This window comes from Centrocercus urophasianus, unplaced genomic scaffold (assembly GCF_019232065.1).
Source record: "Centrocercus urophasianus isolate 14NV4802_14NV808 unplaced genomic scaffold, USGS_Curo_1.0 seq_44, whole genome shotgun sequence".
Lineage (NCBI taxonomy): Eukaryota > Metazoa > Chordata > Aves > Galliformes > Phasianidae > Centrocercus > Centrocercus urophasianus.
The window spans coordinates 1,306,659-1,323,911 of record NW_024885022.1 but is presented as its reverse complement, the minus strand read 5'-3'; the positions used below and the strand labels follow the sequence as shown (position 1 = coordinate 1,323,911).

The 17,253-nt window shown below is 40.6% G+C and overlaps 1 protein-coding gene across 5 annotated transcripts in view; it reads right to left on the bottom strand.

Moving 5' to 3' along the window:
* Nucleotides 1-17,253, bottom strand: part of GLI3 (GLI family zinc finger 3) — a 203,873-nt gene that overhangs the window by 40,300 nt on the left and 146,320 nt on the right. For 4 of the 5 annotated variants that reach the window (XM_042834226.1, XM_042834228.1, XM_042834229.1 and 1 more), the window contains 3 exons: nucleotides 16,621-16,822; nucleotides 2,642-2,858; nucleotides 1,115-1,231 (listed from right to left, as the gene is read on the bottom strand). In XM_042834226.1, the coding sequence (XP_042690160.1) occupies nucleotides 1,115-1,231; nucleotides 2,642-2,858; nucleotides 16,621-16,822 (536 nt within the window). The remainder of the gene's footprint in view (nucleotides 1-1,114; nucleotides 1,232-2,641; nucleotides 2,859-16,620; nucleotides 16,823-17,253) is intronic. The other variant, XM_042834227.1, reaches the window with a different exon arrangement.

The window sequence follows — 17,253 nt, the reverse complement described above, 5'->3', positions numbered from 1 at the left end:
CTCTACAGAACACAAAAGCTCAAAACAGGCCTGGTAAGCCAAAAGCATGTGTCAAGTATACGTGCAAAATATATATTTCTTCCTCAGAAGTACCCAATGCAGAGAATTTCTAAAAAAACTCCATTTACATGCCAGTTAAAATCAGATCATAAATGCTCAGCTTCCCTCCCCCCATACTAAAGCAGCTCTTCATTTGCACATTTGCACTAATAATTCAGTGGCATTATGAGTGAAAAAGACATTATTGAGCATAGCTGAATTAACTGGGATTTGTTTTTAGTAATAAGGTTGGACATAAATCACCAGTCATCCAAACTGTGTTTATGTTGCTAATCCAGTGACAGTTTTTCACATAAATAGTCTTTCCAAAAGCAGACTGGTAATTCTCAGGCTACACGTCAGCCCATTCTTGCCCGTAATACGTGCATGGAAGGGGTGACTAGGGGAAGATGGCTTTTCATCTCGGTTTTTGATTTGCCACCTTTAGACTCCTTCCCAGCTGGTACTGGCTCAGATGTTGGCACAAACATTTGGTTCAGACTATGTCCTCATGCTATTTCTCCATTTCCAGCCTGCTGAGGGATTTAGATGAACCTTGTTCTCTTTTCACGGATTCGCTCACAAGACTGAGTCTCTGATTCTGACCTGCCTTTCATCACTGTAAATCAGGAATCAATCTCCTAAAAGCAGTGGCATCAGCCAGTAAGGAAAGCTTGGCAGAAGGGACTGGAGGCCAGTACTAAGGCCTCAACGTTGTACAGTGCTAAGATCTGTCAGAAGTCAGCAAGGTGTAGATATTCTTGCTGAATGGCAAACTCGTCCTCAGTAAAGACCTGAATATCTTTGGCTCCCTTTTCCACAGAGAACAGAGGGCTGAGCACTCACTGAACCAAATGAGAGGTTTCTCCTTCACGCTGCTTCCATTCTGTCCTCATCCTTTAACAAAGCAAACCCTCATCGCTCAAGTTCTGTATTCAGTCCCTTCTTACCACGAGCTCATGTGTGTGCATGAGATGAAGGCCTGTAAGAGGCAGGAGGGCCAAAACATGGCAAAGATGTGTTTTCCCTCTAGCAGTGAGAAAAAAGGCTTATAACTGAGATCAGAAGGCTGTACCTGCACGCTTCCTGCACCTGGGCTGGGGAGGTCCTCGTCGGGCTTTATCTTGGAGCGCTTGTTGTGCATTGGATCCCCAGTGCTGCTCACTGCAGACTCACTTGTGGGTTTGTTCTGCTGCAGGCAGTTTTTTTCCCCCAAAAAAGACAAAATTAGACTGTGATAAATACGCAGCTACCAACTGAAATGTGCAGCAGCTGTATATACAACTGTATATGGAGAAGCTACGCCGTTAATTATACTTGCTATGCCATCAGATTGTGCTTCAATTACACTGCATTAACTTGTGGAAGAGCTGCATCGTTCAACCCTGTAATGCAGAAGGAAGGGAACTGGAAGGCATCTGACACTATTCCTTTTTACAAACCAATGCTGTTTTTGTCAGGCCAGGGAGGAGCAGGGAGACCCTGAATTTCCACATAGCGATGACTTCAGAAAGGCAACTTTGAAAACCCAAATTGCTAAGCACCAGTGTGAATAAACAGGAGAAAAAAGATCTCTTTTTTACGCTTGGAGGAAAACAGTTTTCCCACTTCATGCCTGTATGCAAGATCTCAGCTTTTTTAGTGCATTTCCCATTATAATAGTGGATAGGGAGGAAAGCTGAACACTAATGTGAGATTCTCAACTGAAAAATCCTAGATGACGTCCTGGATTCTCCGAAGTCAGCAGCAAAACTACCACTGACATAAACAGGCCAGAATATTTTTTTTCTTCTTGCTGGATAGAACACTGTTATCTACACCTGCAAATGGATCCTGTAGGAATCCAGAGATCTTTTAGAGATACCTGAACTGCACAGACCCCACAAAAAAGAGTATGCTGCCCACAGCAGTATATACTGCATCTACATTTGTAAAAGCTAGCCAGAAGATAAACAACTTCCAGACTGATGAATAACCTATCCCAGGTCATCTAGAAACAAACAAACACGAGTTAATAAAAGGTAAAACAGGAACTGTGCACATTATTGTCTTGATCCCCTGCTGCACATCTCCAGCTTTTGAGAATACAACCTTGCTACTGAAATGATTAATTCTAACTCATCACTTTCAATTTGGCATGAATCAGAGAAAAAAAAACTTCAACCCTCTGCACAGTCTTAGAGCAGCTCACACCTGTTCAGGACAGCAAAATACAACTCTGTGTCTCGAGGTATGCTCGACAACTTGATTTGGATGTGAAGATGCTAAGCTTTAAAATGTTAAGTGCTTCTACATGTTTTTCCTGTTCTTTGCTCCCCACCTGTTTCATGCTGTCCAATCCAGCAAAGGCAGGTTGGAATAAGGAGCTGCTGCAGCACACTGAAATATTTATGAGGATTAAAAAGCGTGCTACCAATGAGGAACGCTGCATCTAAGCCCATGATTTATAATAATGGGACAGCAAACGCTATAGCTGCAAGAAAACTGTTATCAAAGGGTCTTGGTGACAGTGGTGATTAACTGCTAACAAGACAAAGTGATTTATTTCATTTTTTCATTTTTAAATTAGCTGGGTGCAAAGGTTTCTTTCATTGTCTCTCACCTGTGTGGACTCAGAAGGTCCAGAGCTGACCTGGACAGGGTTCAGGACACTGGGGATGCCAGGGATAGGTCTCTGGGTAGGAAAAGTTGGAGCAGGATGGATGAGAGGAGGGCTGTGTCCAAAGGCAGAACCCAGGGTTTGCTGACGACTTATAATTTGCTGATGCATTTGCTGGAGGGATACCGGTGTAGGAGGGTATGTGAAACTCAGAGCAGGGCTGAATTTGGGAGAAAAAGGAGGGAAGAGGGAGGAAAATGATGAGGGTCATTACAGTATGGCACTGTACAGATTAAACCCTTAAAATCATGCCCAAAGGATGATAAATCCTGCTTTTAAACCCAGAGTTGGTCTGGATTTACTAGTGAGTGCAAAAGCGATACCTTAACAAAACACAACAATTTTTCCTAACATTTACCACAAAACCACAGAAAGTTGACAGAAATAAAATTCAGAAAAACTGAAATAAAAGGCAAGCAGTTCAATAACAGCTATTTATTGCAATAACAAACTTTATATAAAGAAAAAGAATGGGTGCCTCCATGCTTTATAGTACTTTTATTGATAATGCAGTTCCCCTACGTTCGTCTGTATGAAGCAGTTCCTTTAATCTTGGCTTATGTTACACTCTTTCATATGTCTCTAGATCTTATTACAAGAGGAGAGAAAATCAATTGGTTAAATGTGTTCTGAACACCATGCTTGTCATATCACTCATTTGTTTGCAAAGATGGAAAGCTCAGTTCATCCAAAATGTCACCTAAAGAATTTCCATCAGTGCCGTTTGGTTACAGAAACTGATGGATTAACCTTTCCCCTCTGAAACTGGTGATCAATGACTTTCAATGTAGAAATATTCCAATGGGAAAGCACTTCTTCTTCCAGTTTAACAACATTAAATGTCTATTAAAGCCCATTATGCATGTTAATACCTGTCATCACTTCATTACTTCACCATACTTCCCAGACTACAGTGACTTTGGAGGAAATTACACTGCCATCTAAGGACCTACTCCGTGGGTAGTGCCAAAACATTCTTTGTGTCATACTTGAAGCATAAACAGCATGGGGCTGAATCTTCAAACACAGAAATATGGGATTGTCCTGTAAACATCTGCCAATAACATCATACTGTAACAAAAAAACTGAGGAAGAAGAAGTGTATGCACGGATTATTTTCTTCTAAAAAGGTCAGTTCAGAAGATTAGACCTTGAAAGAAAGGGATGTAGGATAATACCTTTTCAGAATCAAGGCTTCTTCTAACGGCAAAAGGGTGGATTTAATCCAAATTTACAGTCCGGGGTCTTAATTGCTGTTACACTTAAGTGCATTAATTGAAAATGCCGTGATACAAAAAGAGCTAAAATCATTTCAACCATTCTAAGTAATAATTCTGAAGAAATTCTGTGTTCATTAATCTGACTACACATTTTGTCTGTTTGACTAGAATCTATGAAGAGCCAGATTCAGAGTGATTACATTACTGTTATTCCTGATGGGAACTCTGTATTACAATAGTTTGCCCATTTAGGACAGAATATTATTAAGAATACCCCGAGAGAATTTTACTGGTCTTTGAGGAACTCTCTTTTCATTTTGCATTGTATTCTTTTTAATAAAAGGAGGCAGAAACGGAGTGAAAACAGTAATTGTTCACAGCAAGAGTTAGGGAGAAATCAGTAATAATATTCAGTTATTGCAGCTCTATAGTCCCTGCTAGTGTTTCTGTAAGCAACCATGAATGATTACAGCACGACTTAGCTAAGGTAGCCACTATGGATGATTGATAGGACATTAATCAAAAGATGCATATCAGGCTCAGAATTTGTTCACAAGCTTTCTTCTAATAGCTGATTTCATGTTCACTGAGCTCTATGCCAGTTTGTTCAATTTATTCTTCAGTGTACAAGCCATTCATCAAAGAACACAATGATTTAACACCCCCTTTCCTTTTTAGTGAACAAACATTACTAAGTGTAACTACTCCAGCCTGTTCATTAAAAACCATACAATTACAATGTCATACATGAGGCTGAAACAATGCCTCCTTACTACATCCCTGCGACTATCCTATGTATTATTGTAAGTTAATCTCGTGTACTTTGAACACTTCAACAAATGCAACATGAAGTATTTTGTTTCCCTGCGAGCAGTTAGTACCCAGGACATTTTCAAGCCTTAGCTGCATCAGTTTGAAAGAAAAAGATAAGTGGATTGTCTTCTTTGGGAGCTTCAAGTACGCAGCACCCTTGGAAACTCGGTCTTCTTTCTTTTATTATTATTTCCTTTCCAGATGCCTAAGAATGTCCAGCAATACCTAACTTTGCAATTCTCGGTTTAAGATTTTGGTGACATTCTTCAGATCCTACACGTTAAAAAGACAAACTCAGAACTGATCTACAAGACGTGACTGACTTCAGCCCTCAGCTCAGAGTTGTAGCTCCTACCTATCACTGTGCTGTGACTACAGACGCATGAGCTTCTGAATCTAACATTGATTTCTGAACCTATGCAGAGTACAAGAGATCCTTCCCAAACAGATCAGGAGGGGCAGGAGGAAACTGCCATGAACAGAATATATTTTTAGCTCAGTAGCAGGGCTGGCAAAGTGTCAGTGACATGGAAAGTTGGATGGTGAAAAGAAATCTCCGGCTGTGAGTAGAAGACTGCAGGAGCACCACAATGTATACTTACAAGTTGCACTTAATGCAGCTGAAAAACACATACTGGAGTTCGGCAGTATTCTCTACTCCATCCCTCCAGAGGTCAGAGATGTCACCTGTGCCAATGGGTTGTTTCTAGTGTCATCCCTGCCTTGCATCCTCTACTCCGCACAGAGCAACACAAAACGCGCTGATGCCTCCAATGACAAATTACTTTCCTAACTGAAGGACAAAAACAGTGCTGCTTTAACAAACACAGAAGCCAGTTTCATTGGCTTGCAGTAATACACCTTACACCAATACAGTGCAAGTGCTTAAGTAAGCACATTTGTTGTGTCCCTGTATATAAATATATACAGTTTCTGTCAAAAGGATAGACTTCACCTCATAGAGATGTCCTCTTTCTTTACATTTGCTTTAACACCACATGGAGCCTTCAGAAGTAGGTATGCCCTGCTGACTCTTGCCCAGATGTTAGCTCATGGTTCTTACTGGAAAGCAGTGACACCAGCAGCAGATGCAATGGGACAGAGGTGCACAGATGTGCCGAGGAAAAGAGGAATTCTTATTTCTTCAGTATTATTTTTTTGTGTCCAGTACTCAGCGCCACAGGGTTGATTGAGGTACTGGGATTTCCCCATGGAGCCTTGCAACCTGCACTCCATTCTCTCCAAACCTAAAACCCCTCAGATTGAAACAAAAAAGGAGGCTGAAAAGGAGCAGAAGAATAGAGTAGCAGCCAGCCACGAGCAGTACTCAGAAATGGTGACAACAGTTCAAGCACCGGGCTGCTTCTTAAATAGCTCAGACAGCTGCCTTCAAGTAATTCCAAGAGTTTCTGGAAAGCCTTATGAAAATGAGGCAGGATGACCTGTCTGGATTTAACGTCAACCTCAGGCAAAATGCTGACACAGGACAGCATGGCCGATTTTTCTGATCTGAAAAGATCAGAAAGATCCTAAGGAACAGAAGGTATCAAGGCTTTTCTTCCTTCCAGAAACCATTCAGGCTGCTCAGCAATGAAGCTGATAACTGCGGGCTGAAATCAAAGCTTGTAACACAGCTAGCACAGAGTGCTCTGCTGCAGGGATGGGGACATCTGCCCTCCTTCAGGAAGTTTTTAACATACTTTGTTCCATAACTTTGTTTCTCTTGCACACAGGACATGTGCAGAATATCCCTAGCCAAGAGTCCTTACTTTACTTTCAGTAACATTTAATATCTCATATTTATATAATAACAAAAAAATATATATTTATATATGACAGAATAGGCTAGCAGTCATTTATTTTTCCATGTGGGCATCTACATATGTCTGTCAGTCTGTCTCTTTCTCCCCTCCTCCACTGCAAACTCAAACTCTCTTTTACCAGAGGTAAAAGCAGTTCAGTGAACTGCACTGCAATTACACGAACGCATCAAATTTTAAGGAGCTGACTTCAAGAAGAAGAGAAACAGACATTATAATCAAAACCGAGCTTTGTGGCTGTCCTACTAACAAGGTTGTCCATTTCTGTCCATTTCAGCTGCGCAATTTACCACAAAACAGCTGTGTGTTCAAAGTCAGAAAAAGTCCTTATTTCTTATACAATACATATGCGTGCCTAAGCAGACAGGCTGGCACGAAAGCACAGAGGAGATTCCGACCTTGTGAAAGTGGAGTACAGTTTCATTATATCACAAAAATTTCCTTCTATCGCAAATGTTTTCTCATCCTCACAAAAACTGTGAAGATATCTTCCTTGAAACGTGAAACACACAGTTCTGCAAGACCTGATGCACAGGAGTACAACACACACGCTGAGGTAAGGAGCACCTCGCGCTGCAAGGGGGCACATGGGACCTTTCCAACATGTGCAAAAACCTTGGAGCTCTCAGCATACACTGCAGTTTCTAACATTTGTTTTTGTCATCCGCTGACACTAGGCAGACAGAAAGACACAAGTCCTTCCTAAATGGATCATAGCTCATGAACAGACAGGCAATTTGTAAGTGGACTGGCTTCACACTGAAGCTGATCATCAGGTATTAGCTGGGCTTCATCAGGTAGTGCCACAGCTTCTGTTAGCTCATGCTTAAGTAGGTACAGATGTCACTATTTCATCATACTCTCCCTTATGAGTTGCATGAAGTCCTCGGGCAAGTAAAATTGAGAAACCAGGGTTCAGAAATTCAGCAATAAATGTAGCATGAATGCCTGGACTCATGGAATTGAATGGAGTTTTCAACCTTTTCAGGCCAGGAATTCATCTTTAGTTTCTGATACAGATTTGTAAAGTCTTTATTGCTTAGGAATGTTCACAGGGCCTCACAAATGCCCTTCCAACAACGTATCCACCTACTCTTCAGAAAAGCAACTCTTACATACTGCTGAAGTAAAACCAAAATCAGAATGTCCTGTAGAATTGCCCTGAGTCCAGGGTCTGCAGGCACAGCATCTGTTGCTGAACTACGTCGTTATCCAAGTCATAATTAAGTTAACAGTGAAAGTTTTCACATGTTCAGTTGTTCTTTTTTCAAAGGATTAATGTAAGAAATAGTTTCACTCATCCCACAGTAAACTGAGATGTAAGAGCCACTGTTTACATTGGGGGATGTAAGTAAAAGGCGGCCAGGAGTTGAACCAAGGATGCTAAGTGGCAGTGTATGAGCTGATTTCAAACACTAAAACTGATGTGTTTATAAAACTATGTATATCCATTAATATGCAGCCAGGAACATTCAATAGTCAGATGTGGAAAGCTGTAGATGGTCAGCATGACAGTCTCATACTCTGACTCCAAACCAGATACAGAAGAAAGAAAGCCAATGAGTCCTTCATGGAATTGGATGAGAAGAAGCCAGGAATATCATGTAATAAAACTGTCTCCTGTTGTTTGAGTTTGTGGAAACAGGAACTCATGTAAGTTCTTTGTAAACAAACTGGAGCAAGTAAAAATAAGTTTCCAAATCTGTCATCCACTTCTCCTTCTGACGGAAGCAGCCTGCAAAGCTGAATATTGACAAATTGCTCAGGTCACTGAAGTGACAATGCACTCAGGAACCTTGTAGCCCAGGAAAGACTTGTGAAATTCTTACTGCTTGAAATACATTAGACGTAAAATGAAAACCAAATGGTATTACAGGAAGGGAGAATTTAAAAATGCACTTCTGTTCGCAGCCTTTTGCCTACAACAAAAGTAACATTTGCTAGTACTAAGAAGATTTTTTGTTTTAAATTGTCTTCTTTTCCGTCAGCTTTCTAACTGGCAGCAGTCATAGATAACACAAACAACTGATCAGTTGTTTTAATGGCCTGTCACTTAAGTACAGGGGAAAACAATTTCACGCCGTCACTATGAAACCAGACATACAGCATGATTCTAAAGGCAGCTCTGAGTCTTGAAATGCACATTTTTCAAAACCAGGTTTCATGAATATCCCTCTGCATTTGTAATACTGACACATTTTACTAAAAATCACTAACTTCGAGACAAGTCATCTAACTGGATTTGTAGAGACGCATCTAATGAAGTTATACTATGTTTTCAGCTTTCATCAGATAATAGCCATCATCTCAAAATTGCATTTAACTCACATGCATCACTGCCTCTTCTTTCACTTTTCCACTACCAATTTAAATTAACAGTCTGTGGTTGCACTATCCCTTCAGCTTACCGTATTATCTATTCTGTTTTATCTGCTAGGCTAGGTGAAATTTTTCTTCATGAATACATTGCCGTATGCTGGAGTAAAATGGAATGGTTTCAGAGAGCAACAGAACTACAAGGATTAGCCTTATATGCTCAGACAGCATTGACAGCTTTGTCCTTCTCACTGTGCTACTCCCGTTCAGAAATCTTCAGTAACCCAACCGGACCTTGTAATAGTAGTATCTTGTGTAACCCATCTGTGTTCCCTCTGTGCAAGCTCAGGACATTTCTGGAAAACCTCTGTCACAATCAAATTCATGGCTAAGCTTCATGTTAGTTTCTAAAGACAATATCATTAATTACTTGGAAAGTGCTAGTTAACATTTTTTTAGGGTCTGCAAATGAAGCGAGCTCTGTGTTAAACCCCAGCATGTTTCTTAGCTCCAGGACTTTCCCAGAATTAATACTGCACTGGATTCAATGCTTTGTCTAAAGACTTTAAGCTCTGGTAGCATCAAATCAATCTGGAACAAGTTGCCTCAAACTGATTTTTAACTACAAGATCTGTGGTTATACCTGCCTCCACACATACACATGATCACACTTGCACATGTGTCTGGATATGTAAATGTGCATGCAGCATGCACCTGTATATTCAACTGTCCTTTATTTTGTTTGACTTTTCAGATGCGTTCTGAAGGCAGAGATCTTGCTGTTCTGTGTTATGTGTGTGTGGGGTGAAAAGTATCTACAACATTCCAATGCAATACGCAGGTGATCTCCAGATTAGGCTCCCAGAACATCAGATTTATAGATATATCCTGCAATCTGTATGCACTTTCTATAGGAGGCCAGCTGCAGAATTCCAATTCAGTTGAGCGAGAATTAGACGCAACATTCCATTACACTGAAGAATTTCATTCTTATTCGCTTTGTAGCGCTTCCCTGCCATTCAAGAAGTCCAGAAAAAGGATATAAAATGAAGCTATTATGGAATGGTCAAACATTACATTCTTTATTTATTTATTTATTTATTTATTTCAGATTAACTGTACATAGGTACAAGACCACAGAGAACAAAGCCCTGTGCTGCCCATATGTGACATGTACCTAATTACAACAGAACCAGTTTCAGTGGGGTTACACCTGGTCTGAATTTGAATCTATCTGAACTGCAATTACACCTTCACTTACAACATACGTGCTATTACTGAGACCTTTTCATGCAAGAAAGTCTCCACTTAAAGTCAGAGTTGCATCTCACTTAGATCCCAGTAAGACAGATAATAAAATACAAAGCACTTTTAATTCCAAAGGAAATGGCATACTTTGTATCTGGTACATCCTATCAAGCAGAGCTTCAGGCAAAACACTGCCAAATATATTTTGTTCTACCTGTTCTACTCTAAACATGCAGATTACATGATTCAGTTCGTCAAGCAGCATTTCTGTTCTTTGACACAGATTCAGTGTAATAGTCAAAAGCTTAAACCTTACAGCCTAAAATAGAAATCACAGAATTAAGCAGTATTTTGGTATTTTTGTAAATATAAGTTAGATATGAATTCTCAGATGGTGTCTTCAGTTTTTCATTGCAATTGTCTGGCAATTGTCAAGACTATGCTGGATGGGGCCCTAAGCAGCCTGACCTAGAGGGTGGTCTAAGCCATTCTATGATTCTATGAGCAGAGGTAAGCAGGTAAGTGTCTGAACTAGTCAGACACTGCCTCCAAGCCACTGAGGCACTGAGTCAATTTGTGAGGACCAGTGCAGAATTCAGTGTAAGAATGAAAATTTGCTCGACATGAAACTATGGCAAAAACATGTTAGGACAAATAGAAAGAAATAGAGAATGCACAAAATCATGGTGCATTTGAATTGCTAGTCCTGTTCTGGAATATTATTGCAAATAGTAGAGGTAGTCCTTGAGAGAGGACTGGAAGAAATAACAATACAAGAAGTCTTTAAAGAGCAGACCGAAAACCACTTGCCTCAGAAAGGAGATGAATACAAGGAGATATAATAAGAATGCATAAAATATTGAATAAAGAAGGAAGGCTGAGAACATGAAGGCTCCCTGTCTTATAACTACGAGATGCTCTGTTAAATTCAAAAATTGGATAACTTAAACTTGATAAAAGGATACTTTTTTTTTATCTATACAGTGCTTAATCAGACTGTTGGGCTCTCTGCTGAAGTTATTTTCACTTTGTCACACAAAATACTTCTTACTTTCAACTGTGTATCTTAGCTGTTTTTATGTTTCACTTCACTCTTCTCTTTGTGTTTGCTATTTAATAGATTGTCACTTGTCTGTAGCTATAAAGCAGTTCAGTGGAGGGCACTGGCTACCCCAAAAGGTCTGCATGAGGTGCTTATATGACAGGAGGAAATCATTAAGAATCCAATACCTGCGTGCAGGAAAGATCACTCTTCCCTGGTGATGCTAATCCACTGATGCCTAAGCTCCCCCTACAAACCTGGCTATCTCTTTCTAGCACTCTTGGCAAATGCATCCTCAATACCATTCCCCTGATGTTCAGCTTCAGATCAAAGTGATAGGAGCCAATACAACCACGATCTGGCTGTAATTAACCACGCTGCGTAATCTCTCCTTCCTGTTCTCATGACATCAGGGATGCAGGGGGAGAATCTGGGAGGGAAAAAAAAAAATAAAGCGCTGCTGTGCTTTTTCAGTTTCTTTCAGACCTCAGAGGAGATCACAAAGGGCTGCCATAGTCATAACAAACTGATTTTTAGGACGTTATGAGATAGCCAAGGCATATTCTCAGGTACATCTGCACATATAGAAAGAAAATATCTTGTCCTAGGCAGAACTGCACTGGGTTTAAACACTTTGTAAGCTGACAAGGAGCTCAGCTCATTTTCTGAGAACTTTGTACATTTAATATCATAGGGCTGCCAAGGGACTAGAAAAATACAGGAGTTCTGAATTTCTGATCACATAGAACAAGAAGTCCCCACCTTCTGTGTTTATTAAAGATCAGCTAATCTTTTGTAAAGGTTTTGAACTGTTACCCTTAATATCATGGGAAATCATTACCCCCTCTATACTCACTCTAGGCCACACTGCCTCTTAAAAAAGAAGTGAAGTGCAAAGTCTAATAATTGTCACAGGTAGCAGATATAACATGTAAGCACATCCTGACAAAAGATGAATAGCAGGGGTGCAGGACTGAAGCAGGTAACCAAATGAGTAACTGCGAAATGAAGGATTATCTTCATTTGATGCTGTTTCATAGGCCTCCTTTCTGCACAATCCTTCCCAGCTGATGCCTAAACCAGGTGTTTTCAAAAGCACAAAGCAGAAGCTCTACCTTGCGTGCTAAAGGAGATCCACTATTAGCTGCCAGCAGGAGAAACATCTTCTTTTCAAGTACTCAGCCAGTAGTCAGGATACAGAATTACACTGCCAGCTGACAGTGACAAAGCACCCGCCTAGCCAAGCCCTATCTGGATTGTGCTCAACTCTTATTATTTATTATCCTAACTGAAGTAGTGCCCACGTCAAGGACCGGAGCCCTTTTAATGTTTGACTCTGTAAAAACACAGCCCAAAATGCATCTCCTTTCATTTGACTTCATCTTAAGCATCCCATAGTGCTCACACAGAGGGTCCAAGGCCAAAAAGCTGTTTGAAACACGGGATGTAATCTTTGAGCCAATGAAAAGACCAACCAGGTCCTGGAAATACTTTCTTAACACAAGTAGCACCTCTGAAACAAAGCAGGTTGAGAGGGCACTGAGACTGCAAAAACAAACATGCCCAAACTAAACCTGCCTGTACTCTCTTGCTCTCACTCATCAGTCTTTAATTATTTGACCATGCACCTCTTCTCCCCTTGCCCCATCAGGACTCCTACCTCATTCAGGGCACAAGACACACAGTACTCCTGAATGATAAATACTGGTATTCTTCTTCTTGCCCAGGTTATTGCCCATGGGTGTTCCTTCCACCGTATTTAAACTTGCTGTGAATACAAAATTGCTGATACCTCCCTGGATTCCTTGCTGTGCTCATCTCTGTAGAATCTAAATACTTCACAAAACATTAATGCTATCAGCCTCCCTCTAAGGTGAAAGGGAAGGGCTCCTGTTTGCACAGGCAGACGAATCAAAAAAGCACTAAGCATAAGAAGTGCCACTCATTGCAGGTGCCCAGTTTCAGATAGGGAGGCCCAATCTCCTGGGTTAATTAACATAACAGTGCACATTACATTTTCAAAATAACCATCAGCAGCCATGGCTGTGAGCGCTCAGCTTCTCTGAAAAACTAAGAGTGCCTCCAGAAAAGAAACTGTATGAGCCTGGTGGTCACTTCTGCTTAGCACAGTTTGCTCAGCATCAGGCTGGGATCGTGTTGCAAGAGCAAGGTCTGCTCTCCACGCAGCAAACAACCAGGTTGACGGACTCCCTCCTCTTTCACAACTGCCTGAGAAAGCTGAGGCAGAGCCTGCAGCTCTGACTGACCCAGAGAGAAGGCTCAGCTGGTGCACTGAAGCAGGCAGGGGTCCCGTGGAAAAAAAAAACAAAGCTACACAACCCTAAAGTTAAAGAAGGTATCAATGCAGCATCACAAGGGGGCAGTACCTTCACTCTCATTAATGACTGGCTTCTGCATGCCTCATTTTGCAGCTTTTTCTCTCTTCTAGTGCAATCTTACTTTGTGTGTTACATGAAAGCATTTTGTCCCAGCGTGTTCAGCCTGGACAGATCCTGGTCTGGCTCCTGGCACCTCTGAAAACAGCTTTCTTTTTCATGTTCAAGGAAGGCTGTTATGGTTGGGCAGACAACTTTGACTCCAAAAACTTCCCAAGGAGATTCCAGATTAACAACAGCTGCAGCTGCAGGGGAAAGTCCTCCTTCCTTTCTGTGCGCCTCAGACTGGAACACTTCGAATTCTTAGTAAACATCTATTTAATACATGCTAATAGAGAGCTCTAAGGGCTTACTGCTTGGCTGAATGGGGTAACTGCCCATGAACAGCAAAGACTGTATCTGTAGTATTTAGATGACATCCCTGGCAAATGTTAGCATCTTAGAGAAATGGTAGCAAAAGCTCTTTTACCACATACAGGAAAGCCTGTTTACCTCTAACTTCATTATTAGGAATTAACAATTTTGCTGGCATTTTGGAAAAAATCAGGCTTTAATATCTGCCATGAAAAATTCCTGTCAAGTGTGCTAAGTTAAAAGTGATTGGAAACACAATCTGAAAGTAGAAGGACTGTGTAACAGTAAGTACAGTTAATGATATCGATACTTCCTAAAATACAAATCCTTCCCATCTTGGAATTCTAGCTACAGGCCTGCTGAACTATATCACTTTCTTGCTGTAATTCCTAGGAGATTTACTTGAAAGTTTCCAGAATTTTACACTAGGGAAAGGTTTTCTTTCTATCTTTTTTCTACATTTTGATCACTGCTGCAGACAGGATATTAAACAGGATGAACAATGATTTGATTCAGTACAGAAGTTCTTGAGCTGAATGCATTATTTACAAGACAGTGGAATGCAATAAATGAAGTTTTACTGATAGCCCTGTTGCTATTTAGTCTTTGAATTTATTAAAGCAATGAAATGTGGCCTGGTTTGAATAGCTTATGTTACTGTTTATTTTGGTGTAACTGTTACGTAGACATGTTCACATGAGAGAATTCAAAGGGCATCAACAGAGGTGAGTTTCAAACATGGGAAAAGAGGCAGCTCTCCCTTTCCCTCCCTTCCATTTGGAAGAATGGAGTGATATGCTTACCACTCTTCATGTTGAACGTGAATATTCTTGTTAAAAAGAAGAAATTACGAACTGAAAATGGCTAGGAAATTTTGGAATTTCCTGGAAAGCATGACCACGGAGTGCTGAAAGCTTCTGCTAAGCACACACTCAGGTGCATAAGCCTTGCTCTCCCCAGTGACAGCAGTTCACAAGATGTACTGTACCAGCTGGTAAACCACATTTAACTCACTCCAATTCCTCAACCATCTTCAACAAAACTGTTCATCAGGCTTGCTTGGCAGGTGCAGCCCTTAGGTTTGTAATTCAGCTTATCAAAAAGATGTGATAACCATTTCCAACTGCGGGGTACGAGTAAAAGGAGGAAAGACTCCAGAGTATGCTGACTTTCATTCACTGTTTACCAAAGTTACAAACATTGGAAAAGGAGGTTAGTAATTGAAGTACCTTCTCATCTGAATGAGAACGGGAGAGTTCACCTTCACACAGCCAAAACATTCAACAGATGTGGTCCAAAACTGCTGTCAGCTACTGATATAAATCATATTCCACATTCGGAAGCTTGATAACTGGGGCTGTGGTTACAAACGTCACAGAGTATGGCAAAGCTATGATACCACACCTGTGAAATACTACACAGCTACTCAAGCACATCAGAGCTATGAAGCAGGGCTATTCAAAATAAATACTTTAAATAAAAACAAAATAAACAAAACCAGCGCTGATGCTAATGCCAAATTACAGTTCTGTCACATTCCAAGTTTAGCAGGCTCACAGTTTCCTGTACACAAGTCGCATGCTCCACTTTCTCCAGCAGTGCAAATCCCCACTGCCACTTTTTGAAGTTTTAAGTGTGTCATTTATGCTGGAAAGGCATGTTTGAGCCTTGCCAAAAATGGGTCATTCAGATCTCAAGAAATTGCTGTGGGGACTTGCTCCTTTCCCTCATTCCAATCTAAAGGTGAAGGCCGTTCTTAAACCAGGGATCAGAAGCATTCTTTGTTCGAGAGCCATAAATGCAAAATCAGTATTTCCTAAGACTTTGGAGAAGTAAGGGATTTTTCTTCTGAACACCAAAGGAACTTTTCTCAGTTAACATACAGCAGTGTCACAGGCACAAGCGTGCTCCAAAGCTGCGTCTCCATTTTTAATGTTGCTTTTCCTCACTTTCTTCCACTCTCGTTTTTTGGCACTTCTAATTTTGTTCCATCTCTCTGTGCTCTGCTTGCTTCCCATCTTTTTCCCTGCAATGTACAATTTCTCCCTACCTTGTCCTTTGCTACTCTGCTCTTCTGCCTTCAGAAAAAGCATTTTTAGCTGCTTTCTTGCTCTAGAAGTGAAGTGGCCAAGTGAAAATCACCTCATTTCTAATTATATGAGATGATAACAGTGCTTTCTTCATAGAGAAAAAAAAGATAATTCAGCCACAGAAAGTCTAATATTTCAATATACAAATTAAAACATGAAAAAAACTTGAACATCGATGCCAAGAAATTCTAGCAAACTGTTTTAATTGAACAGCACCACATTTGTTCTTTAATCTTTGATGACTGTAACGTAGGAACATTTCACTGTCCGTTATCTACATGAACAGAACACGAGACTCCTAAGTCAAAAACGTATCCTAGAGCTTCTTCTCTGAATACCGACTCCTGAGTACACACACACACACACACACACCATTTCTGCTGGCCACATGGAGTATTGTCTGGTCTGGATGACAATATACCAAGATGTCCCTTGTGTTTACCTTTCTGAACAAGAAAAAGAAGTATTTTGTACTTCAAATTAGGCTCCAGTAAACAGGACAGGAGTTGCAAATACACATACACCCAAAAAAAACCAGTTAGATAAAAATTCACATTTGTAAGTACACACATCTGCATGTCCATGACATAAAAGACCAGATACATAGAAAACGCTGTGCTTACCTTATTGCGCTTGCAGATAAGTGGCCATAAGAACCACTGGCTGAGGAACTGCTACGAGAATTATTGAGAATTGTGACCAAGGAATTTGGAGATGTCCGTATCATGGTCTGAAGGTCAAAGCTGTGATCAGATAGGGGGGATATAGACAACGTACGCTTTCGGCTTGGTCTGGCTGATAATCTTGGACTCGGAAACCTGGTGCCTGTTATGTAAACACAAATAATTATCCACCAGGGTACTTAATTGCATTTATTTTTTATCAGGGATGGGTAGGGAGTCACTAGACACCAACGTGCTGTGATAAGCCCACTCTCTCCACTTGTGATCTACTGGCTACGATTGAGGAAAATTAGGATGAAAAATCTGTCTTCCTGTGGCTTACCTCAGTGGAGCTGTGTTTATTAATGTGCAAGCAAAATGATTAATTGCTAAACAAAAGGAAAAGACTTTTATGAGTTATCCCTCTCATTTCTGGTGATTTATGAATCTGATGGCTTCTTAGACTTTCACATCATTAATTCAACCACAAGCAAGGAGACAGTCATTCAGATCTAGGCTACTAACAAACCCAAACCCACACGTCCTTAATACACAAAACCAAAGCTAAAACTGTTAAATACAGCACAGAAATGA